The 20,008-nt window shown below is 42.0% G+C and overlaps 1 protein-coding gene across 18 annotated transcripts in view; it reads left to right on the plus strand.

Annotated features, from left to right (window-relative positions):
• SRCIN1 (SRC kinase signaling inhibitor 1) overlaps window positions 1-20,008 on the plus strand; it is a 588,125-nt gene that overhangs the window by 377,371 nt on the left and 190,746 nt on the right. For 15 of the 18 annotated variants that reach the window (XM_073683440.1, XM_073683446.1, XM_073683447.1 and 12 more), the window contains 2 exons: window positions 8,290-8,406; window positions 11,587-11,610. In XM_073683440.1, the coding sequence (XP_073539541.1) occupies window positions 8,290-8,406; window positions 11,587-11,610 (141 nt within the window). Of the gene's footprint in view, window positions 1-8,289; window positions 8,407-11,585; window positions 11,611-20,008 lie in introns of all 18 variants that reach the window. The other 3 variants (XM_073683441.1, XM_073683454.1, XM_073683455.1) reach the window with 1 other exon arrangement.

A 20,008-nucleotide genomic window follows, 5' to 3' on the forward strand; every position in this document is an offset into this window, starting at 1 on the left:
TCTCACAGCCTCACTACTGAGCATGTACATAAAGTGCAGCACAGATTCATCTCACTGCCTCACTACTGAGCGTGTACATAAAGTGCAGCACAGATTCATCTCACTGCCTCACTACTGAGCATGTACATAAAGTGCAGCACAGATTCATCTCACTGCCTCACTACTGAGCATGTACATAAAGTGCAGCACAGATTCATCTCACTGCCTCACTACTGAGCATGTACATAAAGTGCAGCACAGATTCATCTCACTGCCTCACTACTGAGCATGTACATAAAGTGCAGCACAGATTCATCTCACTACTGAGCATGTACATAAAGTGCAGCACAGATTCATCTCACTGCCTCACTACTGAGCATGTACATAAAGTGCAGCACAGATTCATCTCACTGCCTCACTATTGAGCGTGTACATAAAGTGCAGCACAGATTCATCTCACTGCCTCACTACTGAGCATGTACATAAAGTGCAGCACAGATTCATCTCACTGCCTCACTACTGAGCATGTACATAAAGTGCAGCACAGATTCATCTCACTGCCTCACTGCTGATCATGTACATAAAGTGCAGCACAGATTCATCTCACTGCCTCACTACTGAGCGTGTACATAAAGTGCAGCACAGATTCATCTCACTGCCTCACTACTGAGCATGTACATAAAGTGTAGCACAGATTCATCTCACTACTGAGCGTGTACATAAAGTGCAGCACAGATTCATCTCACTGCCTCACTACTGAGCATATACATAAAGTGCAGCACAGATTCATCTCACTGCCTCACTACTGAGCATGTACATAAAGTGCAGCACAGATTCATCTCACTGCCTCACTACTGAGCATGTACATAAAGTGCAGCACAGATTCATCTCACAGCCTCACTACTGAGCATGTACATAAAGTGCAGCACAGATTCATCTCACTGCCTCACTACTGAGCGTGTACATAAAGTGCAGCACAGATTCATCTCACTGCCTCACTACTGAGCATGTACATAAAGTGCAGCACAGATTCATCTCACTGCCTCACTACTGAGCATGTACATAAAGTGCAGCACAGATTCATCTCACTGCCTCACTACTGAGCATGTACATAAAGTGCAGCACAGATTCATCACACTGTTTCACTACTGAGCATGTACATAAAGTGCAGCACAGATTCATCACACTGTCTCACTACTGAGCGTGTACATAAAGTGCAGCACAGATTCATCTCACTGCCTCACTACTGAGCATGTACATAAAGTGCAGCACAGATTCATCTCACTGCCTCACTACTGAGCATGTACATAAAGTGCAGCACAGATTCATCTCACTGCCTCACTACTGAGCATGTACATAAAGTGCAGCACAGATTCATCTCACTGCCTCACTACTGAGCATGTACATAAAGTGCAGCACAGATTCATCTCACTGCCTCACTACTGAGCGTGTACATAAAGTGCAGCACAGATTCATCTCACTGCCTCACTACTGAGCGTGTGCATAAAGTGCAGTACAGATTCATCTCACTGCCTCACTACTGAGCATGTACATAAAGTGCAGCACAGATTCATCTCACTGCCTCACTACTGATCATGTGCATAAAGTGCAGTACAGATTCATCATACAGCCTCACTACTGAGCATGTACATAAAGTGCAGCACAGATTCATCTCACTGCCTCACTACTGAGCATGTACATAAAGTGCAGCACAGATTCATCTCACTGCCTCACTACTGAGCGTGTACATAAAGTGCAGCACAGATTCATCTCACTGCCTCACTACTGAGCGTGTACATAAAGTGCAGCACAGATTCATCTCACTGCCTCACTACTGAGCATGTACATAAAGTGCAGCACAGATTCATCTCACTGCCTGACTACTGAGCATTTAGATAAAGTGCAGCACAGAATCATCTCACTACTGAGCGTGTACATAAAGTGCAGCACAGATTCATCTCACTGCCTCACTACTGATCATGTGCATAAAGTGCAGCACAGATTCATCTCACTGCCTGACTACTGAGCATGTACATAAAGTGCAGCACAGATTCATCTCACAGCCTCACTACTGAGCATGTACATAAAGTGCAGCACAGATTCATCTCACTGCCTCACTACTGAGCGTGTACATAAAGTGCAGCACAGATTCATCTCACTGCCTCACTACTCAGCGTGTACATAAAGTGCAGCACAGATTCATCTCACTGCCTCACTACTGAACATGTACATAAAGAGCAGCACAGATTCATCTCACTGACTCACTACTGAGCATGTACATAAAGTGCAGCACAGATTCATCTCACTGCCTCACTATTGAGCGTGTACATAAAGTGCAGCACAGATTCTTCTCACTGCCTCACTACTGAGCATGTACATAAAGTGCAGCACAGATTCATCTCACTACTGAGCATGTACATAAAGTGCAGCACAGATTCATCTCACTGCCTCACTACTGAGCATGTACATAAAGTGCAGCACAGATTCATCTCACTGCCTCACTACTGAGCATGTACATAAAGTGCAGCACAGATTCATCTCACTGCCTCACTACTGAGCATGTACATAAAGTGCAGCACAGATTCATCTCACTGCCTCACTACTGAGCATGTACATAAAGTGCAGCACAGATTCATCTCACTGCCTCACTACTGAGCGTGTACATAAAGTGCAGCACAGATTCATCTCACTGCCTCACTACTGAGCATGTACATAAAGTGTAGCACAGATTCATCTCACTACTGAGCGTGTACATAAAGTGCAGCACAGATTCATCTCACTGCCTCACTACTGAGCATATACATAAAGTGCAGCACAGATTCATCTCACTGCCTCACTACTGAGCGTGTACATAAAGTGCAGCACAGATTCATCTCACTGCCTCACTACTGAGCATGTACATAAAGTGCAGCACAGATTCATCTCACTGCCTCACTACTGAACATGTACATAAAGTGCAGCACAGATTCATCTCACTGCCTCACTACTGAGCATGTACATAAAGTGCAGCACAGATTCATCTCACTGCCTCACTACTGAGCATGTACATAAAGTGCAGCACAGATTCATCTCACTGCCTCACTACTGAGCATGTACATAAAGTGCAGCACAGATTCATCTCACTACTGAGCATGTACATAAAGTGCAGCACAGATTCATCTCACTGCCTCACTACTGAGCATGTACATAAAGTGCAGCACAGATTCATCTCACTGCCTCACTACTGAGCGTGTACATAAAGTGCAGCACAGATTCATCTCACTGCCTCACTACTGAGCATGTACATAAAGTGTAGCACAGATTCATCTCACTACTGAGCGTGTACATAAAGTGCAGCACAGATTCATCTCACTGCCTCACTACTGAGCATATACATAAAGTGCAGCACAGATTCATCTCACTGCCTCACTACTGAGCGTGTACATAAAGTGCAGCACAGATTCATCTCACTGCCTCACTACTGAGCATGTACATAAAGTGCAGCACAGATTCATCTCACTGCCTCACTACTGAACATGTACATAAAGTGCAGCACAGATTCATCTCACTGCCTCACTACTGAGCATGTACATAAAGTGCAGCACAGATTCATCTCACTGCCTCACTACTGAGCATGTACATAAAGTGCAGCACAGATTCATCTCACTGCCTCACTACTGAGCATGTACATAAAGTGCAGCACAGATTCATCTCACTACTGAGCATGTACATAAAGTGCAGCACAGATTCATCTCACTGCCTCACTACTGAGCATGTACATAAAGTGCAGCACAGATTCATCTCACTGCCTCACTATTGAGCGTGTACATAAAGTGCAGCACAGATTCATCTCACTGCCTCACTACTGAGCATGTACATAAAGTGCAGCACAGATTCATCTCACTGCCTCACTACTGAGCATGTACATAAAGTGCAGCACAGATTCATCTCACTGCCTCACTGCTGATCATGTACATAAAGTGCAGCACAGATTCATCTCACTGCCTCACTACTGAGCGTGTACATAAAGTGCAGCACAGATTCATCTCACTGCCTCACTACTGAGCATGTACATAAAGTGTAGCACAGATTCATCTCACTACTGAGCGTGTACATAAAGTGCAGCACAGATTCATCTCACTGCCTCACTACTGAGCATATACATAGAGTGCAGCACAGATTCATCTCACTGCCTCACTACTGAGCGTGTACATAAAGTGCAGCACAGATTCATCTCACTGCCTCACTACTGAGCATGTACATAAAGTGCAGCACAGATTCATCTCACTTCCTCACTACTGAACATGTACATAAAGTGCAGCACAGATTCATCTCACTGCCTCACTACTGAGCATGTACATAAAGTGCAGCACAGATTCATCTCACTGCCTCACTACTGAGCATGTACATAAAGTGCAGCACAGATTCATCTCACTACTGAGCATGTACATAAAGTGCAGCACAGATTCATCTCACTGCCTCACTAATGAGCATGTACATAAAGTGCAGCACAGATTCATCTCACTGCCTCACTACTGAGCATGTACATAAAGTGCAGCACAGATTCATCTCACTGCCTCACTACTGAGCATGTACATAAAGTGCAGCACAGATTCATCTCACTGACTCACTACTGAGCGTGTACATAAAGCGCAGCACAGATTCATCTCACTGCCTCACTACTGAGCATGTACATAAAGTGCAGCACAGATTCATCTCACTGCCTCACTACTGAGCGTGTACATAAAGTGTAGCACAGATTCATCTCACTGCCTCACTACTGAGCATGTACATAAAGTGCAGCACAGATTCATCTCACTGCCTCACTACTGAGCATGTACATAAAGTGCAGCACAGATTCATCTCACTGCCTCACTACTGAGCATGTACATAAAGTGCAGCACAGATTCATCTCACTGCCTCACTACTGAGCGTGTACATAAAGTGCAGCACAGATTCATCTCACTGCCTCACTACTGAGCATGTACATAAAGTGTAGCACAGATTCATCTCACTACTGAGCGTGTACATAAAGTGCAGCACAGATTCATCTCACTGCCTCACTACTGATCATATACATAAAGTGCAGCACAGATTCATCTCACTGCCTCACTACTGAGCATGTACATAAAGTGCAGCACAGATTCATCTCACTGCCTCACTACTGAGCATGTACATAAAGTGCAGCACAGATTCATCTCACAGCCTCACTACTGAGCATGTACATAAAGTGCAGCACAGATTCATCTCACTGCCTCACTACTGAGCGTGTACATAAAGTGCAGCACAGATTCATCTCACTGCCTCACTACTGAGCATGTACATAAAGTGCAGCACAGATTCATCTCACTGCCTCACTACTGAGCATGTACATAAAGTGCAGCACAGATTCATCTCACTGCCTCACTACTGAGCATGTACATAAAGTGCAGCACAGATTCATCACACTGTCTCACTACTGAGCATGTACATAAAGTGCAGCACAGATTCATCACACTGTCTCACTACTGAGCGTGTACATAAAGTGCAGCACAGATTCATCTCACTGCCTCACTACTGAGCATGTACATAAAGTGCAGCACAGATTCATCTCACTGCCTCACTACTGAGCATGTACATAAAGTGCAGCACAGATTCATCTCACTGCCTCACTACTGAGCATGTACATAAAGTGCAGCACAGATTCATCTCACTGCCTCACTACTGAGCATGTACATAAAGTGCAGCACAGATTCATCTCACTGCCTCACTACTGAGCGTGTACATAAAGTGCAGCACAGATTCATCTCACTGCCTCACTACTGAGCATGTACATAAAGCGCAGCACAGATTCATCTCACTGCCTCACTACTGAGCATGTACATAAAGTGCAGCACAGATTCATCTCAACAAAAAGCCTAGATCCTTAGATCAGGAACAGAACAGACATTTATAGGACATTTCATAGCTTTCACAAATTCTTATGAAGACATTTACAGCACATCCTGCATTGAACTACTGAACCCAAAATGGACTCCAAATCCTCATCCCTGGTAAGCAAAACAAAAGATACAAAAATCTTCCGAGTGAGTCCAAACACTAATACATAACATGCAGTCAGCTAAAAGCAGCGTATTCTGATTGGAAAGGGGTGGTCATATTACAGCATTCTGGATCTCCGTGAGATAGACACAGCGGAGAGTGGGTGCAAACAGTGCCTTTAGGTCCAGATGACCACATACCACAGAGGATACATTTTGCTGATATACATGGCTGCTTTTCCAGTGCAGAAGACGGTGTAATGCCACTGTGCAGTCAGCTCATGTCTAGGAGCAATCATTCCATCACTTCCTACTATCCGCAATTAATCAGCATTGATTGAGCATATGTGTGAGACGCCTTCTGTGCCGCCATAGTGAGGTGTTATACACTCCGCAGTGCCTTGTTAGGTGGCTATATTACACAGTCTGGCGATATCAAACACTGCTCTTGAATTATTTAGAACATTTATATCCTTAGCCCTCATTATACTGGGCTGTACGCAGTCTTATCACACCCCATCCAGTGTGGAATAGGTATTCTCTATACCAGCTTTCTTTTTATATGGTATCACAAAATCATCATGAATCTTAGGCAATTTTAGCTATTAGGTTTAATGGAGCAATTCCATGATACATGAATTGTCACTGTATTTGTCTTTTGTTACTATGTATTTAATAGCCGTTTAAAAGTATCTTTGATTAAGGTGACTTTTTATATTTACTAGTTATGTGTGTACATGATGAGATATTACACTATTTCTGGCCATTGTATGTCTTTGATCCTACGCCAACTTTAACTTATACTGGCTCTATTTTAATTTTCATTTGTTTCCGAGCTAGTAGGCATAAATGAGCTGCTATGATGTCTCCCATGCGCAGTACACCCAGACATGATGCATTCCTTCTTTACTACCTCTAAGTAGCACTTGTTTAGAAGTGGCAGCATGGAGGACATTTTCAACAGTAATGAGCAGTGTATCTGCGAATCAAGCACTGGGGTGAGATAAAACACTTACTAGAAAACAGCAGCACATCACTGTGTCTCTCTCACTCTACTCCTCCCTCTTCCATCCTGCTGTCTCCATAAATTTCAGTAGGCAGTTGTAGTTTTTTTTACCTGTTTTTAAGAGTGAATGATGATCTCAGACCTGTGGGTGGGAGGTTACGGGTTAAAAGTGGTAGCTCATAAATGGAGAAAAAACATATTTCTTCTAAATGCAACATTTTTGTATTCAGTTGTACTAAGGATTTGTGCAAAGTTTGTTGAAATAATAGTGACCATTTAATATGCTGTATGAGGCTAAGTGCACACAGTGTCTAACTCCTATTCTAGTCATTGGTATCATTATAATAATGGTCATCCAAACCCGTATACCCGGGCGTACAAGCTCTTTTATACAGTTTTCATGCGACTTGATTTCCTGTCTTTTTGATACGTTAGGGGCAAACGTGAAGGAGAAGCAAGCTTTCGTTATTTTCATAATTTTTTACATTTCAGTTCCCCAAATTGCCTTTTTTATGATTAAAATGTTGATTTTAATATATACTTGTAACAACTGTATGACTGTATAGAGCAGATGCTATACTGTCTCATCAAATTGTAATGGCTCGCTGAAAATGTCTCTTGTTAAGGATAAGTCCATGAAATGTGACAATAAACTGAAGGTGAAATGTTGCTGCATGGATGACAAAAATCTTTTTCTGTAGGATTGAGGTTTATTTTAGCATCTTATTTGTTTTCTATAGTTTTGCATATTCTATGCATTGGTTTTGTAGAGAGACTTTCCAATTTTATAGGGTTATTCCCAAAATATTAAGTTATCCCTTAGCAGCAGGATAGGGGATTGCTGTACTAATTTCTGGCGGTCGGACTGCTTGCACCCACAGCTATCCCAATCTCCCAAGACTGAGCCACTGGAATTGGGCAGCAGAGATTTGCAGACCCCCATCTTGATTGGAGTGGGGGCTTGCATGCTCAATCGTCTCCATTCATTGACTAGGAGACTTCCAGTGATCAGTAAGTGATCTTATATCCTATGAATAACGTAATATTTTGGGAATACTTTAGATTGCATGAATTTTACTATGACTGTGTTACATACTGGACGTTGGCTTGTAGGACAATGATAGTGCGGACATCTGATAAACTTGATCTCCAATGTGTGAGGACGTGGATTTGCCATATTGGGATTATGACTCAGTTTGGCTGGAAGGTTAAGTCCTACAAAATGTATTGAAATAAAGAATACCAGAAAACTAGATGAATACACTGCACTTTCTGACTTTTGTACCGTTTCCCTTTTCTCTCTAGTTGCTTCAAGGCTCCTCATCTATCCTGCTTGCAGGGACTTCATGCAGCCCTGATGCTCTGATGTATAGAGAGACACAGGAGAATGCAGTGCCTGTGTGCCTAGATAACCCATCATCGGTAAGTTCTTCCTTTTTCTTGGAAGTTCAGGCCATTTATTTTCCAGGGGAGCAAAGAGGGTGAGATTGGAGGATGTATTGTATGTTTTAGCCCACTCTAAAGCACACACACTTTTATGGGTAATCATTTGATGTTAAAGGTTTGCCTGATTTGACGGGTACACCCTGGAGTATCACTTGGGTTCAGTATTACGAAGCGGCATGTATCATCCTCACATCCTAAGCACCATTTAATTTCACGCCAATTTAGCTAACCTGGTGTTCTGTATCCTGGGTGTATTCCTGCTGCTTCCAGGTGCAGTTGGGGCTGGATGAATAGGCGGATAATATATTCTGTAAACTGCATCTCGTGTAATTATTTCAGACAATACCAACTGCACCTAGATGCACAAATGAACTAAAGCACATAATAGGCAATTACGTAGTGCTACCAAATAATAACTGCGCTATGATAAAGGAGAGCAGATCATAGTTTGGAAGAAAATGCATTTTTGTGCGTTGGTCAGTGGACACAACATGAAGACTTTGGGGTTTGGTCTAGGCCAAAATTCTGTTCATCTCTTTATGCTCAATTAACCTCCTCCTCCCAATATCCTGCAGAACATTTGAAGTATCGAGCTCGGCACCAGATCACGACCACTTAGTGATCTGTAAATGTCCACTTTTGTCTACTAACCTTCTTCTCTTCCCGTGGTCATAGACATAATCATTTTTCTTTCAATGACTCTAGATGGTCACAGACAACATCAAATGCCTGTTTCCATGTTTAGTTACGAAAAAATGTTCGGCAACATCCAAAGGAATATTTTCATTTTGGACTTGGAGGCATTGCTGATTTAGATTGTAATCTAGACTTCCAGCTGATGTTTCCTGTATATTTAGGGTCATCTTTACTTTGTGATACCCGTCCAGTGTGGATTTGTCATGCAAAAAATTAATATGACTTTATAGGAGTCGTGTGGAAGCCAAAGGTATTTTATATGGTTTTCCAGCCCCCCAAAAATCCGTATTTGTGCAATATAAAGTAAGGCATATTCAGTTATGCCAGGTTTCCCCATCATCAGATATCCGCTGTAGTTCTGGATTCGACAGCTCAACCTCAAGTCCTTTGCTCAAAACTGGAGAGCGTTTCCTTTGTTGTCATGTCATTTGTGCTGTGTGTTAAAGGGAATCTGTCACCAGGTTTTTGCTCCCTCATCTGAGATCAGCATAATGTAGGAAAAGAGACCCTGATTCCAGTGATGTATCACTTAGTTTACTAAGTGCAGCAGTTGTGACAGAATCAAGTTTTTAGATGTAGCATGTAGCAGAGCTGAGAAAGCTGTCCCCGCCCCCCAGGCTCTGTATGTGTATTGTATGTTGATAGAAAGCTGTTAATCAAAGAATCGGGCATGGTTGGATCAGGGCTCAAGTGCACTGTGGTTCAAGCAGTGATAATCTCCTGGTGATAAAATCTTCATTGTATGGAAACAACAGCACACAGCCTAAGTGACACTTGCCTGAAGTCTGGGTCTCAGCTGCTACATTATTATGTCCTCAGATTACATAGCAAAAACATGCTGACAGATTCCCTTTAAGGAGGCTGGCTGATTGCTCTATTCAGTTGCTTAGCCAGCCCCCTTATCTGTCTATACATAGGATGTGATAGGGAAGGAGACAGGTTTACATATTGACATTAGAAGATGCCAACTGTAGTTTTATACCGACATAGGAAGTCTGTGATTGGATACCTAACTACTGGGACATCTGGCATAATTGAGTTAGAATATGGAGATAGTTTTAAATACTCAGTTATGTATATTTGGGTGGCTGGAAACTCTTTTTAGTTCCCGGGCACTTCCTTGCTCTTTGTTCAGATCATTTCTGCTTGGGATTATCTAAGGTGCAAACTCTGTTTATTACCTTTAAAGGATGTCCATTATGTATCCCAATGGCATTCTGGAGAAAACAGCCTTGTCATAGACAGTAGAAGAGCTTAGTGTCCTGAAGTTGAAATGACTATGCCTGCATGATGTACAGTACTGTACATGCAAATTGCCTCTTCAGAGAAAAAGAGGACTTGAACTCTATAGCGCCATCTATTGGAAGCAGCAATCCTACAAGTCACAATCAACCCTTTAACGAGTCTTGCAAATCAGAATCTCAGTTTGCAGACACAGTGTTTCGGGCTGTTGGCTCTCATCAGTGCAAAGTATGAGAACTGATTTGGCTAGGTGAGAGGCTCTGGACTGAGGTGTAAGGGTAACATTTCTCCTTGTGGAGAGTGACATACCGGCTCTAGCATGTCAAGGTAAGGAGGCTTATTCGCCGTGCAATGCTCCTCTGGGAAATTTAATATGCAAATTGCCTCTTCAGAGAAAAAGAGGACTTGAACTCTATAGCGCCATCTATTGGAAGCCGCAATCCTACAAGTCACAATCGACCTTTTAACGAGTCGTGAAATATGACTTAGGATAAAAGCCAAATCAGAATCTCAGTTTGCAGACATGGTGTTTCGGGCTGTTGGCCCTCGTCAGTGCAAAGTATGAGAACTGATTTGGCTAGATGAGAAGTTCTGGACTGAGGTCTAAGGGGGAATGTTTCTCCTTGTGGAGAGTGACATACCGGCTCTGCACTACTGTACAAAAATTTTAGGCAGGTGTGGGGAAAAAAAATGTTGCAAAGTAAGAATGCTTTCAAAATCAGAATTTTTAATAGTTCATTTTTTATCAACTAACAAAATGCAAAGGGAATGAACAAAAGAGAAATCTAAATACAATTAATATTTGGTGTGACCGTCCTTAACCTTCAGAACAGCTTCAAAGCTTCAATTCTACTCCGTACACTTACACACAGTTTTTGAAGGAACCTTGCAGAGAGGTTGTTCCAAACATCTTGGAGAACTAACCACAGATCTTCTGTTGGTTTGGAATCTTGCAAATGTTTCTGTGTCTTCATGTAATCCCACACACAGATAAATCTCCTGCGCTGGGTCTACGCAGAGTGTACAGACGCAACAATATATAACATATAGGATGTACATTGTCGGCTAGAATTTCCCTGAACATAGGATACCGAAAGGTCCAAATATTTTGCCAGTTCAGTGCTGGTATCAATGGCAGAAACTAGTGCTGTTATAAATCTTCTGATGTACATAGCTGTAAAATTGGAAAATAATTAACTTTTTTCCTATTCTTTTTAGCAACCAAACTACTGGAGCTTTAAGGTCAGTATACACCCGGGTGTTGCATGTGCCGTTTATTGTGTGTTTTTTGTGTTCTGTTTGTGGTTGTACATGGCCAAGTACTGACCTAGATACATAACTGACTCTTATATTTGAACCGTTACTGTGTTTCAGATTTGTGACATGTACATTGCATTTTCTATTGTTCTGCAGGCCATATTAATGGGGTCTTCCTCTTTCAATTTTTTATACTCATTAGCTCGAGCTAAAGACTAACAGGAAAATCAGAGTTAATTACCCTCTGCTTGTCTAGCAATTCCTTTCCACTACAGCCTTCGCTGACAGGCTGCAGCAGTGACATCACAGCTACAGCACAAGTTACCGATGCAGCCAATCACTATGCTAAGTGGCTAATGTTGTCTGCATCAGCATCACCACTGGTCCCGTTGATTGTCTGCAATGGTCATGTGCGCTGTAATGGTGACCGCTGCAGCCTGTTGACAAAGACCGCTGTAGAGAGTCATTGTGGGGCAAACGAAGGGTAATTAACTCTGATTTTCTGATTTTTTCCTTAGCACAAGCTAATGTTCATTAAAAAAAATTAAAATGTAAAATCCCTTTAAATAAGTCCTTATACAATATAAATTATCGCATTTAAAAAAAATCAATCAACATTTTTAATTGCTTTTCACTACTTATGAACAAATTAGTTTTCTTTTTTTATTATTTAGAAGACTAACCATGGATTGTATTGCCATTATAATACATTGGGAATGTCAATGACAATTAGTTTTATAGCACCCCCATCTGCTCATCCCCTCAGACCATCCACCTCTTGTGTCCAGTGCTGGTGAGAAGAAGCCGCTTCTAGTGGATTCTTACTAACTGGCCTGAACAATAGCAGGAATCACTCCACTGCTGAAATACATCAGGATCCAGGTGGTCAGACTGGGCATGTGTGACCACCGACACCGACCTATATATTACTGAGGGGGGCACCATGACAAACCCTTTTAATTATTATTATTAAAGGGTTATTCCAATTTTGTAATGTTAATATATGTCATTATTTTATAATCTTTGTGCATCCAATCTCTGGGAGCCACACTGAGAAAATAGAGGCCGCAGCATTTATTCAGGGCTACGTCTCTCCTAGCTTTTTCCTGCACAGCAGTGCCCCCAGTCACCTGGTTGTGCATGGAACTGCAGCTTGTGTTAAATGTAGCCTATGTGTTAAATGAGGCTGTGCTAATCAAGTGTATTGGTCTCTTCGTACTTAGCATCCCCCACCACTCCATGTGACTGCATACTGCTGAATCGTGACAGTGTGCAATGCAATTTCCCTGTATTCCCTGTACTAGACAGCTGAGACAGGAGCACATCTATGTCATTTACATTTTCCTCCTTTAGAACTTTGAGAAGTAGAGGAGAGTCTAATCGGCACATGACCTCTTGTATACAAATCGTATATATATGTGACTCCCAGCCGCATGGGAAATACAGGGGAATCATGACAGTGTGCAAGGTGTTCAACAGTGTTCAACAGTCTGCAGTCATATAAACATATGTAAGAAAATTTGGCACTCAGAGTAGATGAAAATAAATGATGTAATATGCAATCCTACAATAAAGGTTCACAAATGTTTCAAGCGGACCTGTGTGAACCAGCGGTGGACACCACGTTCAGCACTTCCTAGCTGACCCAGGGGATAAAATGCAATGTGATATCTTTTCAGTTGGACAGTAGGCACAGTGAGGTGAAGGTCTAATGTAGACTGAAACGTTCGTGAATCTTTATTGTTGGATTGCATATTAAATCATTTATTTCATTTCATTTACTCTGAGTGCCAAGTTTTCTTACGAATCATTGAAGCGGATTTTTACAATTTTACAATACCATTTTACCGTAGTGTTGTGGTCATCTCTATACTGCAGTCATATAAAGTGACTGCGGACTGAACAGCGTCTTTAAGACTGGAACACAAAGTGTATCAAAAGAGTATTAAACCTAAAGGACAGTGCTATAATCTTACCGTGTGGAAGTGTTTTTGAGGATGTAAACGTTTAGGAATAAAGTAAGTGTAATGTGAGGGATATTCAGTGTCTTGGAAAGGTTTTGGCATCGTTCCCTTGACTGGTTTTTATAACTTTCCCAACATGTAGGTGGCACTGGTCATACATCAATATTATATGTGGATGATCTGCCTTTGTGTATATATGAGAGTAGTAAGATCAGTTCAAATGAAATTGGTCACCGGGTTTATGCTGCCCTGTTTGAGACGCTGACTCCCTCCACCACCCACCGCTGATTGACATATTTCTACCCATACACAGTGGAAGGAGAAAGCTGACAATCTTGAGGGCAGGGCTAGGATGCCGCTCATGAGCAGGAAGACTGAGCGCTTGGATCCCACTGCCGCTATGGTTACGGTCACAGGACCCTTTTTTTTCTCATCCGAGAAAATCGGTCCGATTATGCTGATTAGACTTTGATCAGAGTGTGATCAGAGTATGATCCAGTTTTCTCGAATGTGGATAAAACCAAAAGTTTCTCCATCTTCTACATGCAGTGTGTCCTTGAAAATCGTCATCCGAGTGTGGTCCATTGTTTTGTCACTATGTTATGCTGCCTTTAGATAGGATAGCATAAACCTGATGACAAATTCACTTTAAGGGTATGTGCACATGGTGTAATTTAGACCAGCCCAGTTTCCCCAGATGAAGCCGCTTTAGGAAAATGCCGGGGGTTGTTTTCTTGAGGGGGCTTTGCTGGTTGTTATTGTGGTGGCTGCGCTGGTGCCAGCTTTTACTCTAAACTGTAGAATAGAGAGAGGGCAGCTTCCTAGCGAAAGCCGACCACAGAATGAGCTTGTCACTTCTATTATCTGCTTTAGGGCTTTGACATTGCTGTGTACTATGTTTATCTTCTGGCACTTTTGTGGTGCTTTTACTAGCGGATCCCAGGCAGAATCTGCCGGAAAATGACTGTTCATATAACTGTTCAGTGTAGCAGAGGTGGATAAAGCTGCTCCCAGTTATAACTTTAATGAATGGACATTACTGTGTAGAGATTTGTTTTTTCTTTATTGAGGAGTCTTTTTCTTCATTTTTTTGTTTTTTGTGTTTAAGCTTTTTTTTAAGATTTTTTTTGTCGTCAAAAAATCCTAATTAATCCATAACGATTCACTGTTGCGACATGATAAGCCCTGAAAAAAGAACAGGAGGCATTACATATTTTCTACAGGCATGGTATGGCTGAGCAGCTTATCTTCGAGGCTGAAATACATTCTCTTTTGGACACATACAGGGCAGCGACTTAATAGGGAGCGAAGGGCTTTAGTGACTCCTGTGAGCCAATTTACTTTATAGGAGACCTCTATAACCTGGCAGGTGGAAGCAGTGCCCGTGTGTACACACCCAGCTGATCAGTAGGAGAACTGTTTTATCCTGACGTCTTGCTGGTTGCTGAGAAGCTGGCAAAGGTCAGGAGATGTTTGCCTGAGGAAGTGCGAGGTTGGAGGGGGGTTGGAGTCCTTGTCTGTTGGGAACTGCTGGTAACTTGGTTACTGCCAGCGATAGAAAGTGTCTAACACAACAACGGCTGCAAACATTAGAATAGAGAAACAGCAGAGTCCCTGGTGATTTCGTAAGAAAGTAGTTTGTGGCATTATACTGAAAGGTCATTGATTCACAGCACTGCCCACCTAGAGTGCTGTTATCTCAGGTGGCATCAGACATATTAGATGGCCGTCGGCCGAACAATGTTTTGGCCGATCTTTCGGCCTTCATCCATCTCAGCCAACTCTCCCAAACACAGGGGCATTCGTTCGGCTGAGTGTTTATGAGTTCTCTGAGAAAGCTGATGACTGACACGTTGGCCTTTGGCTTATCTCCTGCAGAACAATGCCGTTGGCATTCTGAAATCGGATGTCCCTGATCGACATCTCTTTTGACCATCAGTCGTTCAGCGTCCCCATACAGATTAGACTGTCGGCCGAACCTGTCAATATCAGCTGATTCAGTCGACATTTGTCTAATGTGTATGGGAGCCTTAAGGAACAAAGGTTGGGCTTTACTATACTTTATACTAACTTTACTATGTCAGCAGACCCTATGGCTATGAAATTAGGAGACAAAACTATGTTCTAAACATATTTTATACAAATAATATTTCCCCATCACAAACGCACTCTAAGACAAATTTCAAAGGAATCCAGTTGACCCACACATAGTAGGCAAATTTGTCTGAACTTGCCGATTTCAGCAGGATGGATCGACCATCTAATGCCTATAGGGGCCCACTTTACTTATCTGTCCGGGAAGGGAAAGAATTACAATAATCAATCCTTTGGATTTGCAGAGAACTGCTGTCGGAGAAGTCTGGTAGTGCCTCTCTCACTGAGAACTCATGAAGGCACTGCCGAGCCGAGTGTTCCTGTGTATGGGGAATTCGAGGAGATAGCTGTCGGCTGAATGATCGTTTGGTCAACAGCTATCTAATCCAAAGACATACTGATAGGGAATATAGATTGTGAGCCCCTATGATAATGTATGTAAAGCGCTTCATAAAAATAAAGATTATTATTATTATTATTATTATTATGAATATGGCCAGCTTTAGGATTTACTTTTACTCAAGGTACAAGGTCTGTTTTTTTTCCTTAGCCCTTTTTCTAAATAATCTGACCAAGGTAAAGTGGCTTTTTAGCAGCCCCCCCATACCACAGAGTTGCAAGGTAACAGTACTAACCACTAAGCCTCCATGCTAATACTGTACAAAGGAGCAGAAATTATACAGAGTGGTAAACTAATGGGGAGGAGCTGTATACCAAGTACCACCGCTGATCAAGAGTGGCGCTGTGTCTGGTAACTCCTTTCCGTTATGTGCACACAATGTCTTTTTTCAGCTGGTCTGCCCCATAACTCACCTGAAAAAGCACTAAACGGAGTGCTAAAAGACTTAAAATGTGTATTGCAATGTAAAAACAACTTGCTGTTCATATGCTCAGTCTTTTGACCATTTTAACTGCTTCAGGTTTCCAAAGACACCAGGTGGTTAAAGAAGTGAGCTGCCCATTCTCCTGGCGTCTTTGAAGCCGCTCACTAGTTTATTCAATAGAAGTTAAAAAAAAAAAAAAAAAAAAAAAAGCCGTCAGCCAAACAGATCGCAAAAAAAACCACAGAAAATATGCTAATAAAGACGCAGGCATATCCTGAACTGTCTTCCTTCTGAAAAACTTATCAGGTTCACACTTGCAAAAATACAATGTGCTCATACCCTTTAGGTAGTTTATAGAGCTACTGCCTAGAATAATGGAGGGGTTAAGTCCATCGTGAGTACAACTGCATAAAACTTGTTATTCACTCCTACTTTGTTAGAACCCTCCTGTTAGTTTTTTCTATCTTGTGTTTTGCGGTCACGTGACCATCTTCCTATATATTCCAGCTCCGCCCTTCTGGCTTTGCTGGACTTCAGTGTTGTTTTGTCTGTCTCTCTAGCCTGGTGCTTCGGTGCCTATCTCTGTCAGTTCTTGGTCCTCTGGGACCGTTAGTACTTTTTGTCAGTTTGTCCTTTTTGCTCTGCAACAACTTCTGTTTAGGAGGTGTCCCATTTTTGTCCCAGTCCTTAGTTCTTTTAGGGACCCCTCCCTTAATTCTATAAGTCTCTGTTCAGACTAGCCGAGGACGAAGGCGGGTCTGTTCACAAGGAACAGGCAGCCCGCTACATCGTAGGGATTCAGCTTAGTCTTACTGTAGGGACAGCTTTCCCCTATCTTTCCTTAGTTTTGTTGCAGATCATAACATACTTAATATGGAGATGTTTTTTATATCCGATATTGATGAATACTGAGTCAGAAATAAAATTATGGCAAAACATGAAAATATTCTTTGACTCGGCAATGCCGCCTTTTTTTATGTGTCTGTCTATGCATATTGTTTTTTCGTCTTGGTTGATTTGTCACCAGATTTCACAATACAAAAGGCTTATGTTATTGCAGAGATGTCTTAGACCTGATGAAGGTTGGATGCTTACTTTGAAAATCCTTATTGAAATTATTGTTTAATCCTAATTTTTAAATGAGCATTTCATGAGTCAAACTTTCATGAGTTTGATCTTTCCAAAAGGATTAACAGCCATTCTGGCGTGGATTTTCAAAGTAAGTACGCCAGTGTCATCAGATCTATTTAATAATATATGCAGTTTTCTGTTATGAAATCCAGTGAGAGATTCACTTTAATGTGACATTTTCAATTAATTTTACATAAGCAATTAACAAAATTTTCATAAGAAATCTATAGAAAATATCCAGCATACCTGACTAATTGCAACCCTTTACCTGATCATTTTCTGCCTTTGGGCACCTCAGTGGTCTCAGTCTACATGTGGACACTTCCATGATTTACCTAGGAAGGCCATCTCTCGTCCTGCCTGCTGTCATCTCTGTAGGGGGTAATTGTGGCTATGAGGAAGCAGGCAGTCTCTCTAATCTAGGAGACAGTGTCTGTCTCTCGCTCTCTCTCATCTCGAGTGCCAATGACCTTATAATGCTCAATGTACTGTCACTAATCTCCGTCAGAACAATTTCATTAGGCTGACTCTATGGGGCTGAGTTCTCATTCTTCACTCAGCTCGGTCTTTGCATTCTGACAGATCTGCTATTCATCTTGGGGTTCTTCCAGTCATTTTTACATCTCTCCCTCTCTGCTTTTCCTATTTCCACCTACATTTTCATTTACCGCTGAGGAATAAGTCTCATAGAAGAGTATCCATATTAGATTGCTTCATAGTCATGGTTCTTTACAGGGATTAAAGAGCCTCCTATACAGTGTAACAAGATAAACGCCTTATCCTATTTTCCTGTCGCCTGCGTTGCCTGGTTCTCTGCTGCTTGTCTAAGCGCCATGTAATTCTTTGGTTTAACCTTACTATCTGTTTTTTTCCTTTTGTTAATCAACTAATTTGTTTCCTTACAACTCATAGAAAATCGGCAATGGCTCAGGGCACAATATGCCACCTATTTTCCTTTGGTATTACATGATCGATCCGATATCTTTGTATATTTACAGCAGTGCATTGCATTTTTTGTTTGCTCTCCATGTCCCTTCATGGAGGCACACAATCACAGTCACTGAACACCAGTGTCGTGGTTCTCACGGAGAGGCACAATGCTTAGTCTTTAATTGGAACCAAAAGCATAACAGATTGTAGGGGTTGCAGTGGCACCCAGGCCCTTAGCCTTGTGGGCCAAAAAGGTCCATTTGGCCCATATGAGAATACCAATAGTTATAATAATTGGGGGTCCTGTGGGAGATTTTGCATTGAGGTTGACGAGTTTTTAGTTACGCCACTGGTTTTTAACAAAGAACATAGGTGAGCTCTGCAGACTTTCCCTTTAGGCCTCATTCACACACCCATGAATCACGTACATGCTCTACTCTATGATTTTCATGGAGAGAACAAGTACCAATTAAAATCTATGATGCTATTTACATGTCCGTTTGTCTGCAAAAAAATCATTGACGTATGTCCATTTTTGATCGGAGTCATGGACCAAAATTACCCATACCAGTCTACTGGTCAGTCAAAGTCACGGACATTACACAGACGGCTTCAGGGAAGCTTTGCAGTTTATTTTTTCATACGTGAAAATCACTGATAAACGCTGATGGTAAGAACAGACACAGTGACCAAACAATGATGAAGATCGGATCCAAAAAAACGGATGAACAACGGTCATAATATTTGTACGTACGAGAAAAAAATCACGGCCTTAAGACCATTATGGTTTCACAGGTGATCATACTTTGGTTCATTGCACACAAATCGTATAACATGTTTTTCTCAGATCTCACTTGCTATGATGCTCGGAGACCCTGTTCTTCACCCACCTGGCCTCACGATCAGCATGCATGGAGATAACACTCTCTACTTGCCCCAGACTGCTACGGTACCACTGGGAGCCGCTTCTTGTCCGAAGCACAGTTCAATTTCTCTACCACCAATGTAGCCTGGCTTACAACGGAGAGGGAAAGTCAGACATCAGACTCGGGATTCCCAGGTTGTAAGTCAGACTACAGTGGGAGCAACAGTTACGTCAGCAAAGGAATCTTGTTATTCTTACCAGGCTCACGCCCAAGCACCATAGGAGGCAAATAATACCCCTTTCATTCACAAGTACATTCGACTGTCATAGCGCTATCCACTGCAACACATTCTCATATAGAGGCACCGCAACAGTAGCCTCCAGCAACAGGGCGGCAGGGCTGATTCACCCAGTACTTGTACTGACACTTGAAGAGGAACCACTTATGTCCAGATAATGTAACGGTTTACATGAAACAGCATTTGTAATATTTAAGTATCACTATAAAGTGCAAAATAAGCTAACATTATCCAGCCATGAGCCGGACGAAAAGCAATTCCATGCTTTATATAAGT

Source organism: Phyllobates terribilis, unplaced genomic scaffold (assembly GCF_046119375.1).
Source record: "Phyllobates terribilis strain yellow unplaced genomic scaffold, ASM4611937v1 Scaffold_5__5_contigs__length_657084704, whole genome shotgun sequence".
NCBI classification, from domain to species: domain Eukaryota; kingdom Metazoa; phylum Chordata; class Amphibia; order Anura; family Dendrobatidae; genus Phyllobates; species Phyllobates terribilis.